At 38.2% G+C, this 24571-nt stretch overlaps 1 protein-coding gene across 1 annotated transcript; it reads left to right on the top strand.

Moving 5' to 3' along the window:
• LOC120526783 (histidine N-acetyltransferase-like) lies at positions 1-20208 on the top strand. Its single transcript, XM_039749931.1, has 5 exons — positions 1-138; positions 2020-2164; positions 17885-18121; positions 19003-19227; positions 19399-20208. Exons 3-5 carry the CDS (start codon positions 17900-17902, stop codon positions 19957-19959), a joined length of 1008 nt encoding a protein of 335 aa, XP_039605865.1. The 5' UTR covers positions 1-138; positions 2020-2164; positions 17885-17899; the 3' UTR covers positions 19960-20208.
• The last annotated feature ends 4363 nt before the right edge of the window (positions 20209-24571 follow it).

Below are 24571 nucleotides of genomic sequence, written 5' to 3' on the forward strand. Positions count from 1 at the left end.
AGGCACGACTCTCCCAGAGGGGTGGAGGAGGGGCTTGCGCCCCCCTCATTTATTGGAGTGAAGAGACTCCCGTTGACGGAGAGCCCGCGGTTCACAGCACAGCGGCCGACGGACTGGAGCTGATCACACCTGCAGCAGGTACAGCCCTCGGTGGTACTCGGTGGTGGACAAATGGGTTTGGAATGACAGTAGAGCAAACCTGGGGGTTTGTGAGCTTTTTTGTTGTTCTTATTATGATTTTTGAGCACGGATCCTTGCAACCCTCTTATCTTTTGTCTTATTTCTAATGCATGATGAACCCCCTCCCCCACAGAGGATTCATTTCCCTAATTCCACTGTCATTACCCCGTCGCTATCAGCCATTTTACGTGTTATATAAAAAAAAAGATTTTAAAAAATCGCGGGGGTCATCGCTTCTCTTTAGCACAATTAATTACTGGAATGATACTTGGATAAGTATGACCTCCTTTTTGGAGTCGAGGTATCTAACGATGTCATTTTAGCGACACTCCGAATTTAGATCAATATTAACGTGTTCTGATGCCCAACCGGGACTTCGACCTTCTGCCTCTCCCACCTTCCAGGCTTCCATGTCTTATTTTCTTTCTGGCCTGATCCAATTTCTTCTGCCTGAATCGAAATCGCGATCGCAGTAAGCGTGCATCCCTTTATCCAAACCCGTTAGAAGCTTAGAAGGGCGAGAAGCACTGCCGGTTGTCATGTCGCCCATCTCGTGCCACTGTCTTTTAGGAAACAGTGAAATTAAATGGTGTGGAGACGGTAGGCATCAAAGAGCCGTGCTGTATATCAGAAATAAGTTGTGTGATAAGGAGACAGATCAGAATTGAGGTCTTCTGCACATCTGCCCACGTACTCACAGAGAGGTGGGGGTGTTGGGGGCATTTAATTTGCCATCTATCTATCTATCTATCTATCTATCTATCTATCTATCTATCTATCTATCTATCTATCTATCTATCTATCTATCTATCTATCTATCTATCTCCAGTTTAACATGTGATACCCACCAAGTCCGTAGTCCAGATATTTAGGTGAGGATTCAGGCAATGCAGTATTGGGCATGCTGTTGTGAAATACCTCTAAACATAATTACTTGCAATGACAATCATTAGAATAAAGATTCCTACTTTTAACTTCACAGTGTGCACCCAAATTTCCCAAATAAAAAATTATGATTTGTCTCTTTATAAATGCAAGTGGGTCACTCACCCTGGAGAACTGCCACTGGAGTCCTTTCTATTAGGCTAGAAATTGCCAATTTCTTTGAATTCACAAATGACCTCATTCAGTTGGTGCTTCTCTCACAATGAGATTTAATCCTTATAAATTCACATGGGATTTGGCTCATTAAATCCCATTACAAAAACTTCCAGAAACCAATTACTGTTTGAATTTGAAATTTTAAACTTTAGGTGCAAACTGATATGTCAGGAAAGCTAAATATCCAGAGATTCATAACCTTCTAGCTCAGTCCTGTCTGAGTGTCAATCCCCCAACCCCCCTCCCTCCTCCTCACTGTTTCTGAAGCTGTTGGTATTTTTCCATTTCAGCTCAATACAATAAAGTAGGTCATCTATAGGTCAGCTTCACCATCAATATAGGGTGTTTGCTAATCATTGTGACACTCAAGAATATGACCCATTGAATTGGGAATGAGTTCTGAAGTTTTTAAAATTACCAGTGGTATTAATTTTGGTTGAATTACCCATAGAAGCATTCTACTATTGCTTTGACAGTTTTATATAACATAGCCCTAGGGGGGTGCTGTAATATCATTTAGATCACATGTATTGCTGAAACAGTATGACTTGTCTGATTGGATGAATGAGAGAGTTCCGCTGTTCCAGTTTCTGTCTTTAAAAATCTGTCAAATAGTTGCTTCCAAAATAAGCCTCATGTAGGCACTGGGGGGCGGGTAGAGTCTTAGATTTAAGGGGATTATTCTGTCAGTGAAAATGAAAAAAAAATGCAATGAAATTTTTATATTTACTGTGATAGGACATCTCAGAAAGCAATATTTACAAGAAGGTGCATCAGAACCATCTGGACCGGGCTGTTCAAGTTCAATTTTGTGTCCACCACTGACAAGAAGATAGAAAAGCTGTGAACTACTTCTGGACGTCCAGTAGTACATGAAAACAAGGTGGGTAAATATTTAACAAGGGTGAAGAAGAAGAATAAAGACACATGAATATGTTAAAAGAAGGAGGTAATAAGGAATCATTCGGCTTTTGCTGTTTAAAAATCTTTTCTACTGTCCCTTAGTTGCAAGATTTATCTTCACAGAGCTTGTGAAAATCTTAAAAGTCACAATTTGCAGGTTTTCTTTCTAAATGGTGCATTTATATGAAACATATTCTTGTTGTATGTGTCGCATATACAGCTGACTTTTGCTCTTTGTTCAGATATTTTCAAAGATGTGGATGTTATATCTCTACTATCTTAAAAGTACAGGGGTTCAAATTTATTGTGATATGTACATTGTGCAAGGAAAACCTAACTTGCATGTCTTTCCTTAGAGTAATACAGGAACAGGAAAAAAGGACAATGAATGTGCACCATACATAAGTTGCTTAATTCAGTGTTACGCTATAGTGCATGGAATTTGATCCAAACAGTTTTTATTACATTTCAGGTTTCGTTACTTGCTCATATTAATAGTTCTTTGTTTTTGATGTATTGTGCTTGTTATACTATTTTCTTGACCTTGTGAAAAGTTTTAATTTCCCCTATCTATCTATCTATCTATCTATCTATCTATCTATCTATCTATCTATCTATCTATCTATCTATCTATCTATCTATCTATCTATCTATCTATCCTAATTCTTTATAACAACCCTTTGAAATAAGGGTTAGGGTCGGGGACAGGGTTATGAATGAGACGCAATTGAAGGGCATGCAAAATTGAAGTATCATTTGAACCTTTCTGTGTATGTTCACCAAAAAGGAGCTTTAAATGCATAATACTCAAACAGTTACAAGTGCCAAAAACAGTTATAGAATTGTATACTAATCCACTCCATTCCACAAGGCTGTTTGACTTACTTTGTCATAAAGTAAAGTATACTCAATTAAAAGATTTTCTGTTTGGCAGAACAACAGCAGGAACTACCTCTCCAATTGACACCTTAAGCAGAAACAACTAGAACTGGTATTTGTTAATGAAATTAACAAATAGAAACAGAAACATGGAGCCATTCCAACCTTCCAGCAAATGAGTTTTTATTAGACTGAAACATCACAAAGACCGTTCTTTTCATGAAAGTGCTTTCTGTCTTACATGAGAAAAAGAATTTGCAATATTGCTGTCAGTGACAAACAAGGTTGCTTGGATGTAAATTTCTCAACTAAGATATTTCTGATATGAATGATTTCATAAATGAAGAGATTTGTAGATGTGAATAAATAAGTTAATGTACAAGTAAAAAAAAACCTGATTAAGTTAAGCAAACACTGCAAAGAAAGTCTTTTTGGAAGAAATAGTGAGCAATTCATTGCACTTTAGGTAATAACTATAATATCAAATGAAGCCAACAGATCTCCACATTAAAGAGAAGATTGTTATTTTGTGGCATTATGCAATGATATATGCTTACACTCTTGTTTTTGTTATAAAATTCTAAATTTTGGGTTGAACCCTTCACACTGAATTTCCCTGAATTTAGAGAGCCTGTAGAAATCAGAGAAATTGCTGATACATAGATTACATGAACATGCATATCATACTTAGGAGAGACAAGACAATAAATCAAGGCAGTACAAAACTTTAAAAGATATTTTGAAGTTGACAGAAATCATGAAAGTAAAACCATTTAGTAACTATGAACTAGGAAGTAAAAGGCCTGTGGAAACTGGCCAAGACACAGACAGCGGACACCGATGGTTCAAGCACCAACACACGTTTATTATACATACTATTTACAGTGACGCACACAACCCAGTACTCCAATACTAATCACCCTCAAAGTCCAGGCCCTCAAAAATGCATTTCTCTTTTCTGGCTGTGTCCACTCCTCTCCTCCCAGCTTCATCCTTCTTCCACCCGACTCCAGCTGCTAAATGGAGGGGGCGGCCCCTTTAATCCTCACTTGGACATGCTCCAGGTGCCTGCCAATGAGCTTCTGCGAGCACTCCCTGGTGTGGCGGAAGTGCCAGCCGTGCACCCGGAAGAACTCCATGTGTCCCTGGTCTTTATCCCCCCAGCACCTCCGGGTGTGGCGGAAGTGCTGAGGACCAGGGCTCTCCAGGCATCTGGCCGCCCCCTCGCGGTAACCACGGGCCCCTATAGGGTTGAACTTCAATACTCCTTTCCCGTGGTCCCCATAGCCACCAGGGCGGTCGCCCCCTCGTGGTCTGGAGGAGGCGTAATCCCTCCTTTGGTCCTTCTGGGAATCCCAGCTAGGTACCACCCCCAGCCGCTTGCCACAGGTCATAAATGTGTAGTTCTGTCTCGTTGGCTTCCTATGGTGATGTTGGGAGGAACACATTTCAACCTCTGGCTGCATACCAATATATACCCTGATTAGAAACTTGAGGCCATTTTTTTAATGAATATATATTTTAATGACTTCACCTTTGCATGATAATGAAAGCTGTATTACTAAAAAGAGCTGTCTTTAAAGACACCAAAAACATTTGGGTGTAGGAATTTATAAACTGAAAAAGTACCAGTGGTATAGGTCACTGTCCTTATTACAATGGATTTGAATAACTAAGACTAATACATAGAGACAAGTGGGTATGAACTACTGTGTTTTGAAGAGTTCAAACCAATTGCAGAAAAGCAAAATTGACTGTGTTTATCCAGCAACTTTGTATCTTGGTGGTGGTTCCCTTTCAAATTTTTGTTCTTTGTATTGTCTTAAATTAAACATAAGTGTCTCAGGTCAGAAAATCCTGCAAAAAATCCAAATGCTGTTTTAAACTTGTACTATCTGACAATGATCCTACAGTTTTGACTATTTAGCTCATTTATGGAAAATCAAGAAGTAGCCTTGTATTTCAAATTGTTTGTGTAATGGAATGTGTTCCTGTAATAGAAGTGTGGCTAATAATACAGTATTCTTTTCAATATAAAACAATATATTTCTTTCCTTCCATTAATTTTATCCAGTTTAGGTTGAAGGGGAGCTGCCTCCTGGCAGCAGCAAACACAAAACAGAAACCAAATCTGGATGGAGCACCAGTCCATTACAGAGCAGATTCAAGCACTCATCTATACTAACTCACATTGAACCATTTTAGAATTGCCAGTTAGATTAATCTGCACATTTTTGGGATATGGGGATGAAGAAGAGTCATTGGAGAAAAATCCACCAGAACTCTTATTGTTTTAATTTTATTTTTAAGATAACAATAGTGCTACATATTACTGCAATATAAATATTTTTTCCCCAATTGTTTGTGCCTTTATTACAAATTGTTATTTGTACAATGATCAGGACTGCTATAACAAGATGTTAAGTGTGTCTGGCAGCATCCAGGTACCCTAATAGCACTGTCCTCTGAAACTGTAAATCCCATTCAACCTTGTGGTTGTCCAAACTGGGACTATATTCCAGAGAAGCACCACCACCTATCCTACTGGGGGATGAAATTTTCTTGTTAGTTTCTCCCAGTCCACCCATTATTTCTTCTCCCTGACTAGGAACCATCCTAGCTTGGATGCACCTCTACCTGTGCTATCTTTCCATAATGGCTTCCCTGCCAGTTAAGGCTCCAGCCACTCTGTATCCCAGTCAGGATTCCAGTCCATCCATTATGTCTCTCACACCTGTTATGTTTTGCTTTTTTGCTATGTGATTGATGTTTTCAGCACAGACTGTGAGCAATACATCAAATCTGTGTTAAGAAAAAGATGTGGTTTAGAAAGTGGAACAGTTTTAAAAATTAGAACACATTAACACAGAGGACAGAAAAGCACTGGTGATTTTTAATGCCTTATGTATCATAACAACCTAGAAATGTACACAACCATTATAGGTTGTTGCTCACTTTGAACATGTTTCCCTTCCGATATTTTAAAATCCCTTATCTCTCAGTTTAGTCAGTATATTTATATGAATATGTCCATGTATGTATGCGTGAGTTTATTGCATAAATACCTCAGCCTAAAAGGTGACTTGAATGTGTGAAATGAGGTGGAGAACAGTGCAAAAGGAAACAGAGTGAGATAGAGGTGATAAAACTCCACAAATTAATCGGTACAATAATCTCCTTCTTCGTTTGACAAACAGAGGACAGATGGGCTTTGCACCACAGTAGGCAAAAGTAAATAAAGTGAGGTCCCAGCACCTGACAAAACCACATGCCGGAGGCCAGTCTGTGCAGTTGAAAGAGCCAGGAAGTAGTTAGTCATATGCTGATATGAAGGGTGCCAGAGAGTGAGAGTGGCAAGAGGCCATGAGAGGGAGCACATGCCATTCAGTGGTCAGGAGAGGGACTGGGATGAAATGTGGGAATAGACAAAGAATATATATCCTGCATTTGGCATTCACATACTCCAGTTCTAGTAGATGGATTTGGCAAGTAAGGAAAAAAGGCTGCGATTTCAACAATAATTACAACATTGTGGTTTGAAAGGGCACCTTTAAATGAAGACAGGCTCCGCTTGTCATTTATTACATGCAGGGTCCTTTCCAATATACAACTACATTCTCAAAATACATGATTAGGAATGAACAGCAAAGAAAAAGGGAGGGCGTTAACCAAATAAAAGAGAGAGAGGAAAAGAGAGATGACAACAGTCATTCAGCACTTGGACAGCTCCCACATTTTAAACCATTTTTCTATGGCATATCATAAACTCTGTTACTTCATCCTTAAATGACTTGAGTAATATGAGAACTCTTAATAACTGAACATGTTTATCAAATAAACTCTTAACAAGCATCTATGTGTAAACATGCTGCAGATGGGGCCAGGGGGCCTCTACGTTATTCACCTGTCCATCCATCCATATTCTACATCATGTTCAGTCTAAAATTCAGGAGATCAGCAGTATCTGTCAGCAGACTGATCCCACCTAAGTGGATGCAGTGCAGTTTGCCCACAATAATGTTTATGGTTCCGGCATTTCTAGAATTTAAGCTATGTGATTACTGAAGTCTGGCTTACAGTCAAACTAATAGCTTGGGAGGAAGAAAGTAGAAAGGACTTCCCAGAAAATACCACCTATATGAATTCTGGGAAAGCACACTGCAGTCTACCCAAGAACTGAGCTCAGTTTCTTACTATCCATTATGCCACATTAACACCTTCAAAAATGTAGCTAGCCAGCCCAGAAAAGTCTTGAAATCTCAAACAACTTCATTACAACTGAGCCCTGGGCTCATCCTTTTCAAGTTGCATGATTGTCCCTTAGTCTGGAGATGCTCTTCATCCACCTTCTGACAACAACAAAAATGCCAACAGCTTCCATTTCAGAAAGCCTGTGAGCTTCATTAACGTTTTTGATCTTTTACCTAAAGAACATCTCAACTAAAGTTGAAGATTAGTAGCATCTAATACTGGTTCTGAGGTGCCTATTTTTGAAAATGCAAATCTGCCCTGCTGTTCAGCACTAACACCCACTTTCTTCTCCCTTTTAATTAAGACATGCCAAATCACATGCCGCCTGGCATCTGACATCATTTACAGTCATCTTCACAGGATGTGTGGAAAGCTACAGCTGCTTTTGGGAAGAACAAAAAGTCTGCATTATTAAATGGTAGATTTGGTATAGTATGTATGTGGAGGAAATGAAGTCAAATGCTTTACTTTTTCTTTAGAATTTCTTGGTTGTCTTGCATATTACTTTTCTTTCTCAATTTTTAATTATGTAGGTTACATGCATTTAATTTCATCAGTAGGACTAGTTATACATAGAGTTTTCTATATACAGTTTACAATGAATTTGCATTATAGCAAATGATGTTTCTTTATTAGGTGATCCTTGTGGATATATCAGTTAATTGCAGTAGTCATTCCCAAAGCTGAGAACGGTTTGCCCCAATTTGTAGAGGTTGTGGCCACTAGGAGGCACTCCAGCTCCCCAAACACTGAACACAATCAGGCTCGAACACAAATGTAAAATGAATAAAGAGATTTTGATTGTTGGAAACTCTTCTTGGTCAAATGTTTCCTAACATAGTCACAAGTACAATTAAACACAAGCATAACTCTTTGTTATCTTCCTCTCTCTGGCACTGGCCACTGCCTCCTCCACTCCTCCTGACAAGCTTCGTCCACCTTCATTCCAACTCTGGCTCCAATCAAGTGAGGCAGCAGGCTTCCTTTAAAAACAGACTTGGGAATAACTTCCGGACTTCTGTCCAGGTCGTCGCGAGCATTGTGTGGTTATGCAGAAACCAGGGTAGTTGTTTCCTTGGCAGCGCCCTCTGGTGGTCCTCAAACACCCTGACAGGGCTGCATTTCTTGACTCTAACTCCCATGCCACCATGCAGGTGTCCTGATCAGGTTTAGCTCGGATGGACATTGTCACCTGTCGTGTTGGGGAATGATCTGTTCCTGGTGAGTCCATTTGCAGGCTCCTTACATTATGGCCTCCTGGCTGGGCATGCAATCTTCCTTTATCTTGGCCAGGATGTCTGTCCTTCCTCTCTGGCACTTATAATGTACAACTGAATATAATCTGTGTAACATACCTCAACCTGAACTTGTTCTAATTTCTAATTTAATCTCACCTAAATAACTCTGCATCTTCCTTTTCAGTCCACATATAAAATCTGTGGCTATTAAGTCTAATTGCATTCTTAGCCTAGCTATTGATCTCTCATCCTCTGTTTCCTACTCAAGACTTAATGTGTCACACAGATTTATTTATTTTTTATTCATGTTGAAGGTAGCTGAGTTCAAAGCAGTTACTTGGAAAAAAAAGAGGACAATGCCTTCTTTGATGCATTGTCAACGTATCTTCAATGCCATCTTTCAGAGTTGCCATTATCAAGTGTAAGACAAAACACAAACAATGATGAAGTGTTAGGGAACCCAAAGGCAAACCCCAAATAATATGAACAAAATCAGGTATAAGCGTGGTGAAAAATGAAAAGAAAACATTGTGTAGATGTGAGTCTCCAAACAGACTGCCTCAAGATGGCAGAGCTTAAAGACTCCTGACAGGAAGTAAGCAGGCAGACACTGGACGTGATATCAATGGTGTTAAAGCCATCAGTTTTTTGGTCTGCAGAAACATGAAGAGAAATGGTATCAATTAATAGTGGCCTCTTGTGTTCTCTTTGGAATTAGACATTATCTGAGCTTTTAAGCTGTCCCCATTGTGCACATATGTGACAGAAGCTATTGTAAGTTTGTATCTTCTGCCTGTTCTTATAAAACTGGCAAATGCAGACAAATGTTTCTGACACTGCTCTTGGTGTTTTAATTGTTTACTACTCAAAAGTGACCACTTTGTGAAATATGTGCTCTTGCAGGGAAACTGAGATCAGTTCCACTTTGGATGTTTCATATGTGTCATTACTGGAATCTTTTAAGAAGTACCTAAGAGGGCAAATAATGTCCTACTCCATGCATAACCGAAAGTAATACACAAGCATGGAAAAAGAATTTTAGAGGTGACATTGTCAAGATATAAAAAGGAATATGCACAGCATAATTGAATACCACTGATCTTTACAAGGAAGTGGATGTAGTCCAGACCTTTTACTCTATAAAAATACTGAATAACCAATATTTTAGGAAATTTTATTCCTATTATGAATGGAGGAAAAGTCAGCTACAGTATGTTCTTTCCCACAAGTATAATGGAAAGGTTCATATGAAAATTATTACAATGATTATAGTCATTTGATTGAGCATAAGGTTAGAAGTACTGTAATAAGTTGGCATAATTAATAACATAGGAAACAATCTAAATCACTTACCAGAGTTGTTCCCAATTGCATGCAATGCATTTTAAAGAGCTATAGTTAAAAATGATTTTAAAATTAAAAATAAAACTTCAGACTTGGCTACTTGTTCAATCCGCAGCTCTGCAGAAATATCTCTACTGCAAAGTCATATAGTCAGCCTGTACTGAATTTGTAAAAAAAATAAAAAAAATATCACTATAGCTCTGTATAACTCCATATAACATAATATTTGTTTAGTACATGTTTCTGAAGCAACTCATCAAAAAAGGAATATGGTTGTGTTGTAACCAGGTCTTATGTGCCTTGCTCAACAAACCTTTCAGACTGCAGTACTAGTGACCTTGAAGTGCTGTCAAGCTGCAGGACATCTGCAAATGACTTAGCACTTGATTCCTAATGAACATTAAAGAGGAAGAGGAAGCAGCTACTCATTTGGGCCATTCCTCCGCCCTGTCTTAAATAATCTATTAGCTATTCCTGGCCCACCAAAACTCCACAGCACTCATTCAATGATAAATGAACATTCTGTAGTTTCACTTCATTGGTTCCTCAGCCAAACATAAATACTAGATGCCTGGACCTGTGGTTTATCTTTGCTCTTTGTGACAATAAATCATTAGTGGTGTAAAACTAACTTGCCTTACAACAGTTATCCCTGTGGCAATCTTTCTAACACCTCCTGATTAAAATTCAAAAAGCCTGAAAGATCATGGTGTCCGGCCTTCATAATCTGTACACATACTGAAAGTCAAGATCATGTGGGCTTTTCCCCCACTGCTTCACTTCCCTGAGCTCACCTAAGGACACCTATGTTACGCCATGACAGATAAACAGCCTCCATTAAACTCTCCACTTGCCATTGACCTTAAAAACAAGAGTACCACAGCAACCCCACCTGACTGGCTGAGTGAAAAAACAATAAGGCCTTTACATTCTTAACAATCAGTTTGCTTCTGCCTTTTGAGTTTGAGACTTTAGCCGATGCTTGATTACTTATGTTATGATGACCTCTGATCCCTAAACAGTTTCACATTACTTGCTATGCCAAGCCTGCCGTTTTATGTCAGTCTGTTCACAGCTCAGTTATCTCTTGTCAAGTGTTGCCCATCTCCTGATGTACAAGCTCTAGAGGAGCTGGACTCCAGTGCTATCTTTCAGTCTGTATTGCTGATAACTAAAAAGAATCCCACAGTCATGCAGGCAGGTCCACTCCATCTTCTTATGGGTTTCATCGGATTAACCTCTTCACCACTGACATCCACCTTAACCACCCATGGTAAACACAGTCCTCCTAAAATTAAAAAGCAATAATACTGAGTAACTGAGGAAAATGAGTGACTCTTAACAATTGAAAAAGATCTTTTTAATAATGTATTCTGCAAATAAATACAATGAACTACTCGTTTAATGAAAAAAAATATATGGCTCTGCACTACTAGAGATTTAGTTGTTTATCTTGGCTCTGAGTCCTGTCACCATCATCATACAAAACAGACCCCTGATCAAACCCACAATTAACACCTGATTAGGTTTTCAAAATCATGTTTTGTATCACTTTTTTTAAATAACCCATCTGTTAATTCAATTACAGCTACGTATACTAAAGCAAATTATATTGACCTACTAAAATTACACTCACATCTTTGTTATTGGCAGCTGTACCTTGATGCATATGGGATGATGATGACACATAAATCAAATATTTCAAACCCTGACTGTACAAGGCAATAATGGTTAAGCAGACTATGGCTTGAAATCAGTAACCCCAATTGGGGATCATCCCCAGATTTTTAGACTATTCTTGTGGATATATTACTTGATACTAATGGTCATATTCCCAAGTGTTGAGCCTAAAGTGTCCCACTTTATAGGTGTACAAATTACAGCTCACTCTGAGTATTTTTACAAGCTGTTACCAGAAGTTTCTGCTTGACCCAAAGAAGTTTGTATCTTTGTAACCTGCACAGTTTTTAAGATCTGTGATTTGTAAGTTTAAATACATTCTTAATCTAGTCACTGGTTACTCATCATGGAAGCAATTGTCTTTTCAAGTATGCTCTGGTAATTCAAAAATATTGAGATTTTTTGCATCCATATTCACACAGTTATTTGCAAATTGACAATGCTTTCTGTTGTACAGTTTTGCCATTATCGAACTATTGTAAGTTTGACTCAGGCTCCTGTTGTTATACAACTGACAATAACAGACAACAGTTTTTCATGCATCTCCTGCTCAAAGAAGACAACTGTGTTAAATACAGAGAGACAGTTTCATTTAGGTCAGTTCCATTCTGGATATTTCATGCAAGACTTTTTAGAAATATTTCAAGATGCACCCAAGAAGCCAAATAATATCCTACTTTATGCTTAAGATGAAGTACCAGAAATAGACAAGGAGAGTTTGGAGCTGACCATACTTCATTGCAGGACTTAGTAAACATGTTAAGACTGAATAGTACTCAACTATACAAAAAGTAGTTTTCACTCCAGACTGAGTTTGACCTTTCATTCTGTAAAAATACTGAATAGATGCTCTTTAAATAACTATAATAAAACAGAGAAAGGTTAGCTATGTTCTAACCACAACAGATACATTCGAGCTGGCGAGCTTCAAAAATCGTCTTAGTCTTATGACTGTTATTACCAAGATAGCACGCAAGCTGCTAAATAACATTTATATGGTTTTTTTTTTTAAGAATTAATGTATTACATCATATTAATCAGAAATAAATATCTAAGTGAAACAGTTTTCTCATTGAGCCTGACATCCTGGATCATTAATTATTAAGAATCTCTGGAACTGTTTGTGCTCTAATATTTACACAGAGTAGGAAATCCAAAGGACTATAGCTAGGCAAAAAAATGCCTGGCCAGCTTTTACAAAACAGTTGTATCAAAATGAATGGCGCTGATGCTTCAAGGTACTCTACAGAACAAGGCATTACCATGAAAAAAATTGCATCAGGATTCTGTATTTGATTTTCTGCACAAAATTAAACAAGTTATAAATGTATACATGGTGTAACATTAACACTTCATCAGAGAGTTAAATGAACATTTTGAAAGTTGGAGTGTTTTAAATTTTTCTTTTTTTACTTTATCAAAGACAAAAATATAATATTTTTTGAATATTAAGAGTTTTTTATAATAGAAAATAATCATATGTATTGTGATCAAAGTTCTATTTCTTGTTCATGTCAATGGCTCACTGGTCACACTTGCCATTAACATAACTACAGATGAGCGAGTGCGACTCTAGGGAGATGGCAAGTTGAAGTGGAACTTCAGATATCATAGAAAATTTATTTATTTAATTAATGAAACACCCCTTCATAAATCATTCATCCGTCCATTATTCAACCCGCTATATCCTAACTACAGGGTCATGGGGGTCTGCTGGAGCCAATCCCAGCCAACACAGGGTGCAAGGCAGGAAGCAAACCCCAGGCAGGTGCCAGCCCATCACAGGGTGCGCAAATACACACTAGGGACAATTTAAAATCGCCAATGCACCTAACCTGAATGTCTTTGGACTGTGGGAGGAAACCAGAGCACCTGGAGGAAACCCATGCAGACACGGGGAAAACATGCAAACTCCACGCAGGGAGGACCTGGGAAGCAAACCCAGGTCCCCTAACTGTGAGGCAGCAGTGCTACCCACTGCGCCACCATGCCACCCATAAATCATTCACTTGAAGAAAAAAAGAAAATAAAGGAGCTTGGACCAGGCTCACTTGACATAAGAATTCAGCCATATGCAAGTGATTGGGGCAGAGCTTACATGTGAGTGGTCGAGACCTGTCTGAGGAGGATAGGTCTGCCCAGAGAAACTGTCAAAGAAGCAGCTCTGTGATCACCATTTTAGAGCACTTTGGATGTGTCTCCTGGCTGCTAGAGTCCATCTGCCCTGGGTGTGTGGTTACCAGCAAGTCTCACTGGGCTGGTGGATAGTGGGTATTCGAGTTGCCTCTGAGGCAGAGAGCGGTGGGCAAAGGAGCAAAGCAGCTTGGAGATGCTACAAAACTGCTCACTAACTGCCTTGTCTGCGAATGCTGATCTCGGAGCTCCGTTTTTACTGGCTTCTCCGGTAGTCCCACCCCTTCAGCAGTTAAGCAAGTGTATGAGATCTGTTTGTGGTTAGTAAAATAGTGGTGTGCCTTAAGATGATTTTGGTTACAAAAAGTGTGCCACTGCAGAAAAAAGGGCTGGGAAACACTGATCTAGACAAAATACAGGCTACATTTTTTGAAAGGCTTAGTGTAATGCCTCAGTTTAATCAGAAAACAACTGAGAAATTTTCAGGCCTGAAGGAATGGAGAGCAAAATTTATGTTCACGGACATATATGTATCCTGATTGTAAAGGCAGAATAAGATTTAGGTTGGACGTGTCCTGTGGTTTTACTGCAAGACAGGTTGTGGGGGCGAGTTATGTCTTAAGATGTGGGATTCTGTCAATCTTACAATGTGAATTTGTGCCCAAGTGACATAAGCCTGGCAAACTTGCATAGGACTAGGCAGAATGAAAATAAGTGTAGAATACAATTAGGGTGGGAATGACTCTGTGGAAGCGCTAAATGATAAAATGGGATGCAAGACTTGAGAGAAATCAAAGGACTAGTAATTGTATGATTTGGATTTGTGGAATACAGTGGAAATGGCCAAGGACTGGACACTCTATTAGCAGAGGCAGCATAAGATTTGAATTGGACGTATGCTATGGATGTGTTATAGGAGAGACGGAAGTGAATATTATTGGAGGAATACGAAGGTGGCGGTGCTGACATTATAGTGTGAGTTTTGGCAAAATGGGGAACTGGACAAGCTGGCAGAGCATTGGGCAATTTAGAGACACGTGTAGTATAAAATTGGAGTGACAGGTGCACCTGTTTCTTTTCACATCTATAGGACAAGTTATGGGAAGAATTAGGAGGCTATGGATATCACAGACTGAAGTTTTCGAGCACAGTAAAAATGGGAAAGCTGGCGTCAGATTGGGCAGCATGTTGGAAAGGATATAACACATTTTAGCCTGAATTTGTCTTATGGGTTTGGTACTGACAGGCCATGATGTGCATTGACACCATGATGAGGACCTCAAGAGAATGTGGATTGACCAGACAGATAGATAGATAGATAGATAGATAGATAGATAGATAGATAGATAGATAGATAGATAGATAGATTTGAAAGGCAATATATAATACATAGATGAGAAACACACTATATAACAGATAACTAACTGCTGCTTCAGTTTATCCCTCCAGAAACTGTGGCAACACCCAAATTGTTTTAATCAGTTGCCACTGATGGCAAAGGGTCTGATTATTTGTGTCAAAGTAATTTTTCAGATTTATTTTTAAATACATTTGCAAAAATTACGCAAACCCTGTTTTTGCTTTGTTATTCCGTTGTATTGAGTATTCTTTGATCTGGTCAAAAAAGGAATTTAAAAGATTTTAACACAAGGCTACAATGTAGTTAAATGTAAAAAAAAGTGAGGTGGTCTGAATACTTTCTTACCCAATGTATGTTTGATCATCTGAACTATTTGGTTAACCTAACCAACCTCCTATTTTGGGTGGCACAGTGATGTAGCGAATACAGCTGTTGCCAAATAGATCCAACAAATTGCAATTAAATGCCTGATTATTGTCTACAGTACACTATGTGAACGCTTGCATTCTTAACACATCTTTGTGTGTGTTTGTCCTGGTAGTCCAGTTTTCCTCCCACATTCTCAAAGATGTATCTGTTAAGTTCATTGGAGAGTTCAGATTTGCTTTAAATGAGTTTGAGTGGAGTTCTGTGTCTTATTGGACCCTGTGATGGATTGATGCCTTGTCCAGAACTGGATCCAACATTATGCCCAATGATTCCAGATTGGGCTTCAGTCCTACTTCAACTCTAAACTGGATTAAGAGGGTTTGACAAGGTTATGTAGTTCTATTTTTTCATTGTATACATTTTTATATAAGTAAATCTATCTTTAGACTTTGCATGGCATAATAAATAGCCACATATGGGAGAACTGCTCCTGTATAGTTCAAAGACAAGGGAATGATTAGCACTGCCAGACATTTAAGAGTCTTACTGGACAATGAATGCTTATGTAATTGGACTGTGGTGTGAATTTTACTGTGTATGTGTCAGCTTGTATTAATATGTTGTGCCTGTGTGGGGGTACCCTGACTGCCAAGTGGGAAACAGAAAAACCAAGAAAATAAATTTTATTAAAGGCATTTTTAGTCCATGTAAGCCTATAAAACAGACTACAAGGCTTAGTAAGCTTTTCAAAGTCTTTAGAACTAATCCTTTGAGAACTTTACCCAATTAAATGTAGCTATTACATTCACCAAAATGTGGAGTTCTTTTTTGGCTACAATTGGATGTGAATGTCTGTGCCCATTCTTGGTTTCTGTTTTTATTCATTTGGTCTGATCAAATGGATAGAAGAGGTAAATTCAGAAGAATCTCTGTTTGACTGCATGGATCATGACATATTCCTGGATATCTATTTGACAGTCTGTGGTGTGGTCTACATATGATAACTTCTAGTCTTCACCTGGGATAAGACACAGAATACGCTTTGAGGCATCTAGAGCTCCTCACATATGCCTTTGTTTTGTCCCAGTGAACCTGACCTGGATTTAACAGAGAGGCATAGCAAATTGTGACAATGGGTTAATATGAAAATTATACATGTTATATGCTCACCTTTGTGCACCACTATCCAAAATGTTTCATAGCTTGAACAAAAAACAGTGCTCCAGTCTCATTGAAACTTTAATACACATAGAGACAGCACTCTGACTCAATATCAATTGAGTATGCTTCTCTAACACTTAATAGAAGACCATTCCAAAGATAAGGTGCACGACAGGCAAATGCTCTGTGACCAAGTGTTTTTTTTAGAACTGGGGGAATGACCAAGAGACCAGCATTAAAAGAATGAAAAGAATGTACCAGAACGTATGGTGTAATTAGCTTAGCTAAGTAAGGTGCAAGTCCATTTCAGTGACAGTGATTGGAAAGCCATTCTCCAGAGTATTTACACCTCTTCAATCTCTATTTAGTTTAATCTCTACAAAATGTTTTATTTTGTTAGCTCATGTCTTCTCTTAACTCACAGGATTAGACCCAGCCTACAAGAGATGTGCCCAAGTGCCAGCCTTCAACTCTACTACCTATTTATTTTATACTTTGCTGTCAATTACCTGTGGAGTCCCTAGAAACCTTCATCCTCTTACCGCCCTCTTTAGAACTGTCCCAAATTGAACACTCTCCATTCATAATCTCTTTATTGTAGTTGCCATTGTTTTCTATTAGATATTTGCTGCCAGGTTTTTCTCCACTAGAATAGATGAAATGGCTTATAAATTGAATTGAGTGGAACTGAAAGTGTCATTGTTTCAAATTGGAAGTATTGCTATTTTCTGACTTGGGACAAACCTAACTTTTCTACAAAATATGGCATCCTTTCTTGTATTCAGCTATTCCTTTTCAGCTTACAGAATAATTAAGAACTTCAAACTTTCTCTCTTTTTGCTTCATAACTTCTAACTTTCTTTGAGAGGAATACTTTCTGGCACGGCTGCACTCAGGTCCAAATTCAGGTGGTTTGTCGAGTGGTGGGTTCAGCAATGTGCTGTAACCTTAGAGTAATATCTTGAAAGAAAGAAAGAAAGAAATTGTTTTAAGTATACAATTTTAATTTTCTCTTTTATTGCTTTGCTTTCAAAAACCAGTTAAGCCATCATCTGCCACTGTAGTTACAACTTTCAAGGTGACTAGTGAATGGCCCATAATGCAACTGGACTCTGGAAATATTACCTTCACTAGGGGTGTTGGGGATGTTATGGAGCAGGTGGTGATAAGGCAAGTTCATTGAAAAGAATGTTTCCCAATCCAGTCAGAGTAGTTGAAGGTTTATGAAAAATATAGCGAATGAAAAGAAACTTATTATTTGTTTTTTTCATTATGTTTTTTTTAGACATCTGCAAAAAAAATGAAGATCGAAAACACTTTAGCAATGCCTGTCCCGTCAGCCTCAGATTTAGAGCAGCACTCAGACCTGGAGTTCTCCATAGCCACCAAGGATGACTTTGAGGAAATAATGTCTATAAGCAAAGATATTTATGGTGGGTTAGACTATCTGCCCAGCCGATTTCAGTCATGGCTGAAAGATCAAAACCGAACAATCATTTTGGCCCGAAAGGAGGGCAAAGTGGTAAGTGGTTTCTTTTCACAAAGAACTGTACACACATGAAATAATTTACAAACTAGTGTAGTATTTGGAGAACCTTCAAAACTTGATTTGATGTTATTTTGGAGAAATTAAGGTGACTGGTGGGCTTGTTTGGGTGAATGGTTTGCTCTCATCAAACTTTTTCTAATGTTCTTCAGCACAGTGCTGTAGGCTTTACATGGGAAGCTAATGAATAAACCTAAAACATGTTGTCAATCCTTCCCAATGATTGCTCAGCATTTGGCATGTAAACAGGATCTTCTACTTTGCACTGTCCCCAGCATATGTATGTGCTTGGACTTAAGAAAGCCAAACTGAATTAGTCCTCAGAGGGCATGGTGAGCTGGTTTGACCCACCACAGGATGACATATCGGGAGGTTGTTGATCATAGGCTAACTCACATGAATACTATCAGATGAGGTGAATGGTAGGTCTGAGAAAGGTGACTCTAGGTGAAACTGTGTTGAAAGACATCAGTCATCATACTTACTCACCAGTTCAGAATTCAAGAGGGAGGACTGGGTTTAATAAGAGCATAAGAAGAAATTTAGCTATTCAGCTTCACATAGCTAATCAACCCCTTACTCACTTAAATATTAACAAGCATCACATTCAGATTTGAATTTCAAAATACTCAGTAACTTATCGCACATATCTATGATATGTCATGGGTCAGAAAAAAGGAGTTTTTGAAGAGGTTTTCCTTTTGAAATTTATTTCATAGTAATTCCTACTGCTGTCACTTCTTGTGCATTATTTATTAGATTGGTGGACCTATTGATACCCTACTCATCCTAATCACCTCACATTTACATTTTACAAACTAGAGTGCCATTCTGAAACTGTTCTCATTGTTATGTAGATTGCCTTGGAGTCTGTCTGCATAATTGATGAAGGAGAAACTGTGCTGGTCGAGGGGCTGCGTGTTGCTCCTGGAGAACGTGGAAAAGGAGTCGCAAGGGTTCTGCTAAAATTTTGCTCCCAGTACATTAAGTCCAAATACCCTGAAGTCAAGGTGACACGCCTGACCCGAGATGACAAGCTGGGGCCTAGGGATTTCCAAAAGTATCGGCTTATTACCAAGCAGGTGAGTTTTAACTGTCATAAGTATATTTTCAAAATATATACAATTAGAGCCCAACTGGCTCATGGGTACAAAGTACACTGGCATATGAGATGCTGAACTATTGCTCTGTCATTTGGATCCTGCTGTCAAGTTTCAATTTCCTTTTTTGCGGCATCTGTGTCATTATTGCAGGGCATTTTGCTTATGCGTTTCTGTGCTGAGGATCTCAAGCAGCGCCTCCAGCAAATACTCAGTGGCCTGATTGAAATGGATGCCAAGTTGAACTCTCCTCCAGTTCTTCTAGACCCTAATGAAGTCCATCGTATTTTCCTCAATAAAACGGTCATCAATGAGGTGCTTGCCAACAAGACTATTGTCCAAGACTGGCAGCCATTCAAGCCCATCCATAGCAACCTGGAGATTCTGCTAAAGAAGGACATCGACTGGATGGTGGACAGCATGAAACACACCAGTGTAGCCAGCCTGTGCACCTTCCCCTTTCACATCCCCATTGGTGAGGATTGGTACTATCTCAATATTGATATTTTTGGAAAGGATGTATCTCTGGTGCGTAGCCAGTTCCTAGCACATCTGAAGCGGCACATTGAGAATCTGCATGGCCATGTGATGTGCCAAGTGTGCATGGATCCAGCCCTCTGGGAGACCATGGCTGATTTTTGCAAGCGGTTGCTTGAAGTAGAGCTGGTGAAAGGTTACACTGAGCAGTGTGTGGTGGAGGCTGATATAGTGTAGAGAGAAGAATATGTAGCAAGGTTGCAAATTTTGCAGAAATATTAATATTGTGTGAAATCTATTCGTATAGCATTGTGTTTTAAGTGGCAGTGCTCTGTAAACTTTATATTCCCCTTCCGCCACTTGCAGACCTTGCGTACGACTGACATATTGCACAGGAGAATTTTGGAACATCTTGTTCCACTTTCATTCTAGATGGGCAGTGGCACTTTAAACCTGCTTGTGTCCTACCCAAAAATATCCATAGAAGCCTAATATATATATATATATATATATATATATATATATATATATATATATATATATATATATATATATATATATATATATATATATATATCAATCTCATTTAGAGTGGCTTGCAATTTTCATCTGTATTATTCTTATTGTTGATGTTGTTCTTAATATTCCCTGTTGTAAAGAAATCAGGGCCATTCAGCACTTTTATTGAGACAATTTGGCCTCTGCCGAGTTGGTCTGAATGAATGGTGAAGTGTTTTAGATTGTCTTTTCCTTTTGGAGAAGAAATGCACACAGATGGTAATTATAGCCATACTATGGATTTGTGTGGTTAATATTTAACTAGGCACTTGAAGCTGACAACTTGAAAGCTTTAAATAGTTTAATTACACTGTACACCTAGATGTGTAAGTTGTGTAGTTAATATTTTGGTTCATGCTGAATTGCAATGCAGCTTAATGCCACTTAAAACAATGTGTGTAGCTGGGCTCCTCAGTTTAAGCACTCTCCCTCTTGTCCTATTGCTGAAGACGTAGTGTGAATATATTTACCCAAATTCTGTCCCAGAGTCAAGTGTGTAACCCTTGTAAATAATCTGTAATGATATAATTAACAATACTAGTGAGCATAACCAATGGCAAAAAAGAGGGAGGAGCGTTAGGTTGCTTCAGGAGGTGTCTTGATATGTACATTGTGGTATGATCACTACAAGCACAGATGAGAGAAAAAGATTTTGTGTTCTACTAGAGGCCAAAGGCTTGCGAATTTATTCTCCTCAGGGCTTGCAACTAAAGCACAAGTCCTAATTCATTTTAACAAAGGGTTCTTCGAACTCTTGGCATCAAAGTTTGTGTCATAAAAATTTGAAAAACAAGAAAATAATGAAGTTAAATACTGTAGAAGAAAAAACTAGTACAAATGGTAAAAACAAGGATAATTCTAAAACATCATATACAGACTAGAAGTGAAGTCAATTCCAGCATTATGGAATTGGATCCTGACGAAAGCTGAGTCATCCTGAGGCTTCTAAGTCTTGCGTGTGTTTAATTTCCCAACCTCACCAACCTAAATTAAAACCGCCTGACTCTAAGCAGGTTTTAAGATGAGACCAAACCCCCTCCCTTCTGATTCTTTTATTTATTTCTGAGCCATAAACTCAGACCACAGACCCAGCACTCTGAGCCTCAGTTCTAAATGAAGTCTAACTGCAAATCTCTGCAGCCCTACATGTGAACTGCTTACTTGAATCTGCTCAAAGTGCCTACTCCTAATTCGTGAGTCATAAACTGATTCCTAATAAACTTGAATCGCTTTAACCTTGTATTTGAGCGTCACATCTCCACATTCATGTTTTTGGCTAAAGATTATAATGTAGATTTAATTTCTAAGTATGTAATATTTTTAATTGTATAGCACTGTTTAAGAAATAATATAGTCAGTAGTGATGAGCAAAATGATTAATGCAAAACTGAATGCATAACAAAACTTAAAGAGTTTTGCTTCACAAAAAAACTTTCAAAACAAAGTAGTGAAATTTAAGCCATTACCACATATATAATGTTTCATTTGCCACCTTTTTCTCTAGGTACAGAATCATAGGAAAATGTATTCTGGTGGAGAGCGCAAAAGTAAAGGTGTGGCTATAAAGCAATTACCTGCAGCACTGCAGATGCAAATTCTCGGCTGCTGAATTCCAAAATGTTGTCTGGTGTGTTGCCCCAAGAAAATGTCCATTAGGAAATCTCTGAAAGGACCAATTTACAGAGATGGAGAAAGTGAGGTAGATGGTTTTACCTCTCACCCAAAATGAGTGGTATAAAGTAAAAGGCAGGCAGTGTGTGATACAGATGAAGGCTCATGGGGCCACATAGAAGAAGTAGTGGAAGCAACAGCAGCATGGAGGGAAGCTGAGGAAGGAAACAGCCGCTTTGACTACAGAATAACCTTTATGGAACAATATTCCTTGCTTTACAATGCAATCAATTTAAAAACTAATTTTAGTGAGTTTCGAATTTCAGAATTGCAAAATGGCATGCCAAGCAAATTTTACGGACAATTTTGCAATGCTGTATGTGAAGTGAAACACACTTGTTTCGCTAATTACTAATAGTCAGACATATACACAATTAGTAACAATTCATTGTAAATGCTGTTTTTTTGTTTTAAAATGAAAGCTGAGCTCTATCATAGAGCGGTAGTAAGAGAAGAGCAGTAAAAGTGGAATTTATTGCCATAGCCTAAGTCTTCAAGGTTACCCATTAGCCTGTTCTTTATAATTTCCTACATTTCCTTGGCAATACAGTCAATAGCAATTTATCACTGCCACCTTGCTGTTTTCAATTTTTGAGAAACTTACTGTATGTACATTTAAATTGCCCTAAATAGCTTAGGGCTCACAGCTGTCTCTGTAAGAGACTACCTAGCATTGGCACTACTCTTCTAACCACTGTTTCCCTGCAGCAGGCCTGCAGATATGCACAAAGATGTATACTTGCATGAGAGTAAGGCTCAGGACTGCCAGAGGTTCTCTTCAGTTTTTGCTCAGGTAGGCTGGCGCAGAAGGTCAGAATTTAAGGGTGTTGTAACATTCCCTCAACTTGCTTAGATATGGCCATATTCACTTATACTAGAGTAATGTGTAGTTGACTAAAAATCCCATTTTCATGCTAAAATATTTACCAGAACAACTATAAACATGCGAGGAAAATACCATTTCTAATATTTAAGGAGGACTCTAAATAATACCTTGCTGGAGATCATGGGCTCGGGTCCCGGGTCCTCCTGCGTGGAGAGCGCTTTGAGTAGTGAGAAAAGAAGTATATAAATGTAAAGAATGATGATTATTATTATATTGATTATTATTATTATTATAATCTTCAACCAAATTATTTTCCACTGACACTGGTATAACATTTAAGCAGTTACTCTTAAGGATTAATCTTCTACCTCCATCTCCCTGTCTTTATTAGTATATACATTTTTCTAATTATCCTAATGAAAAACTCTAGAGTAAATTTTGATAATGATAATAATAAGCATGTTGTTCAGATTATACATAATTTCATAGTATAGAAGGCAATGGAAACATCGGAATAATGACCACAGTTAAACTAAAAGGTAAATGCTGAAAGATAATCCCCAAGATATGAAGGGAAAGGGAAATTCTCAAGAGCACTACATGGCAACAATGTTTTAGATACTCAAGATGAAGCACTTACTATGTTCAGTGTTAAAATAAGTGTGCATCGAAAGCACTTTATATCAGTTTTTTAACATGATGGCATACAAATAATGTGTAATTCCCAACAAAGTCATCCTCCCATTGAACTGAATAATGGTTAGCAGCTTGCAAGGCTCTTTCTGAGACATGGAGGATAGCCTTACAGCATTTAACTTTGTATAGGTTTGTTTGACCAGTGCACTCACAAAAGAATATGACACAAGTCTCCATCATGTTTCATCTGCATTGATGGGTTTCAATAGTCAGTTCTAGGAGATGGCCAGTGAGATCAGGTATAGCTTTAGATCTCCTCCAAAAACTGTAACAACATCAGACTCTCTCCTAATGCAGTACTATCTATCTATTAATAAGGTAAAAGAGAGCATACGAGTCTATAGACACACCATTATAAGTCTCCTTTAAGGGACAGGAAGCAGAAGCTGAAGTGACCATTCAGGACCATTTTCAGGTCTCCCACCTGTTTCTTCAGTATTACATCTTTCAAAGCTTTCTAACAAAGGTGGAGGTCTATTTTTTCTACATGTGTTCACCATGGACATGATGGCTAACTGTAAAATTTTCTGATCGTTAGTATTATTTCAATTAGTTTGTGAGGAGAGGAAGTTAATTTTACATTCTGCCATCATCTAAAGGAAGAGTTCTACAAGTATTTATTTTGTAAAACTGTATTAAAATATATTTCTAATCATGGTTATAAAAGCCATGATTAATAGCTGATGGAGCCCTGTTGAATTATTTTCTGTCTGAACATTTGGGTGCATATCGACATTTCTGTTGTAATTTTATATTTCTTGTGGCTGAGACATTTTCTATAATCTTACTTTGATTTTCCTTGAGTCTCCACCCAGGAATTATTTGATTTATTTTTAGTTTATTTTTCCAAACTCAGTATTTCAAAGTTTTCGCACAATTTCATATTATTTTCACTATCAACAGTATGAAATTCTAGTTTTTTTGGAGGGGAGGAAGCAGTGGACATACTGTAAGTAAGGTTCAGGTTTTATCATTCCAAAGAATGAATAGAGAAATGGAGTGTTAGTCAACTACTTCCTCCAGTCTTATGATCTCTTTCATCTCCAACTATGGCATTTCCTGTTTTGTTTCATGGGCATTCAAATCCACATGCTTTAT

The sequence above is a fragment of the Polypterus senegalus genome, chromosome 3 (assembly GCF_016835505.1).
Source record: "Polypterus senegalus isolate Bchr_013 chromosome 3, ASM1683550v1, whole genome shotgun sequence".
Lineage (NCBI taxonomy): Eukaryota > Metazoa > Chordata > Cladistia > Polypteriformes > Polypteridae > Polypterus > Polypterus senegalus.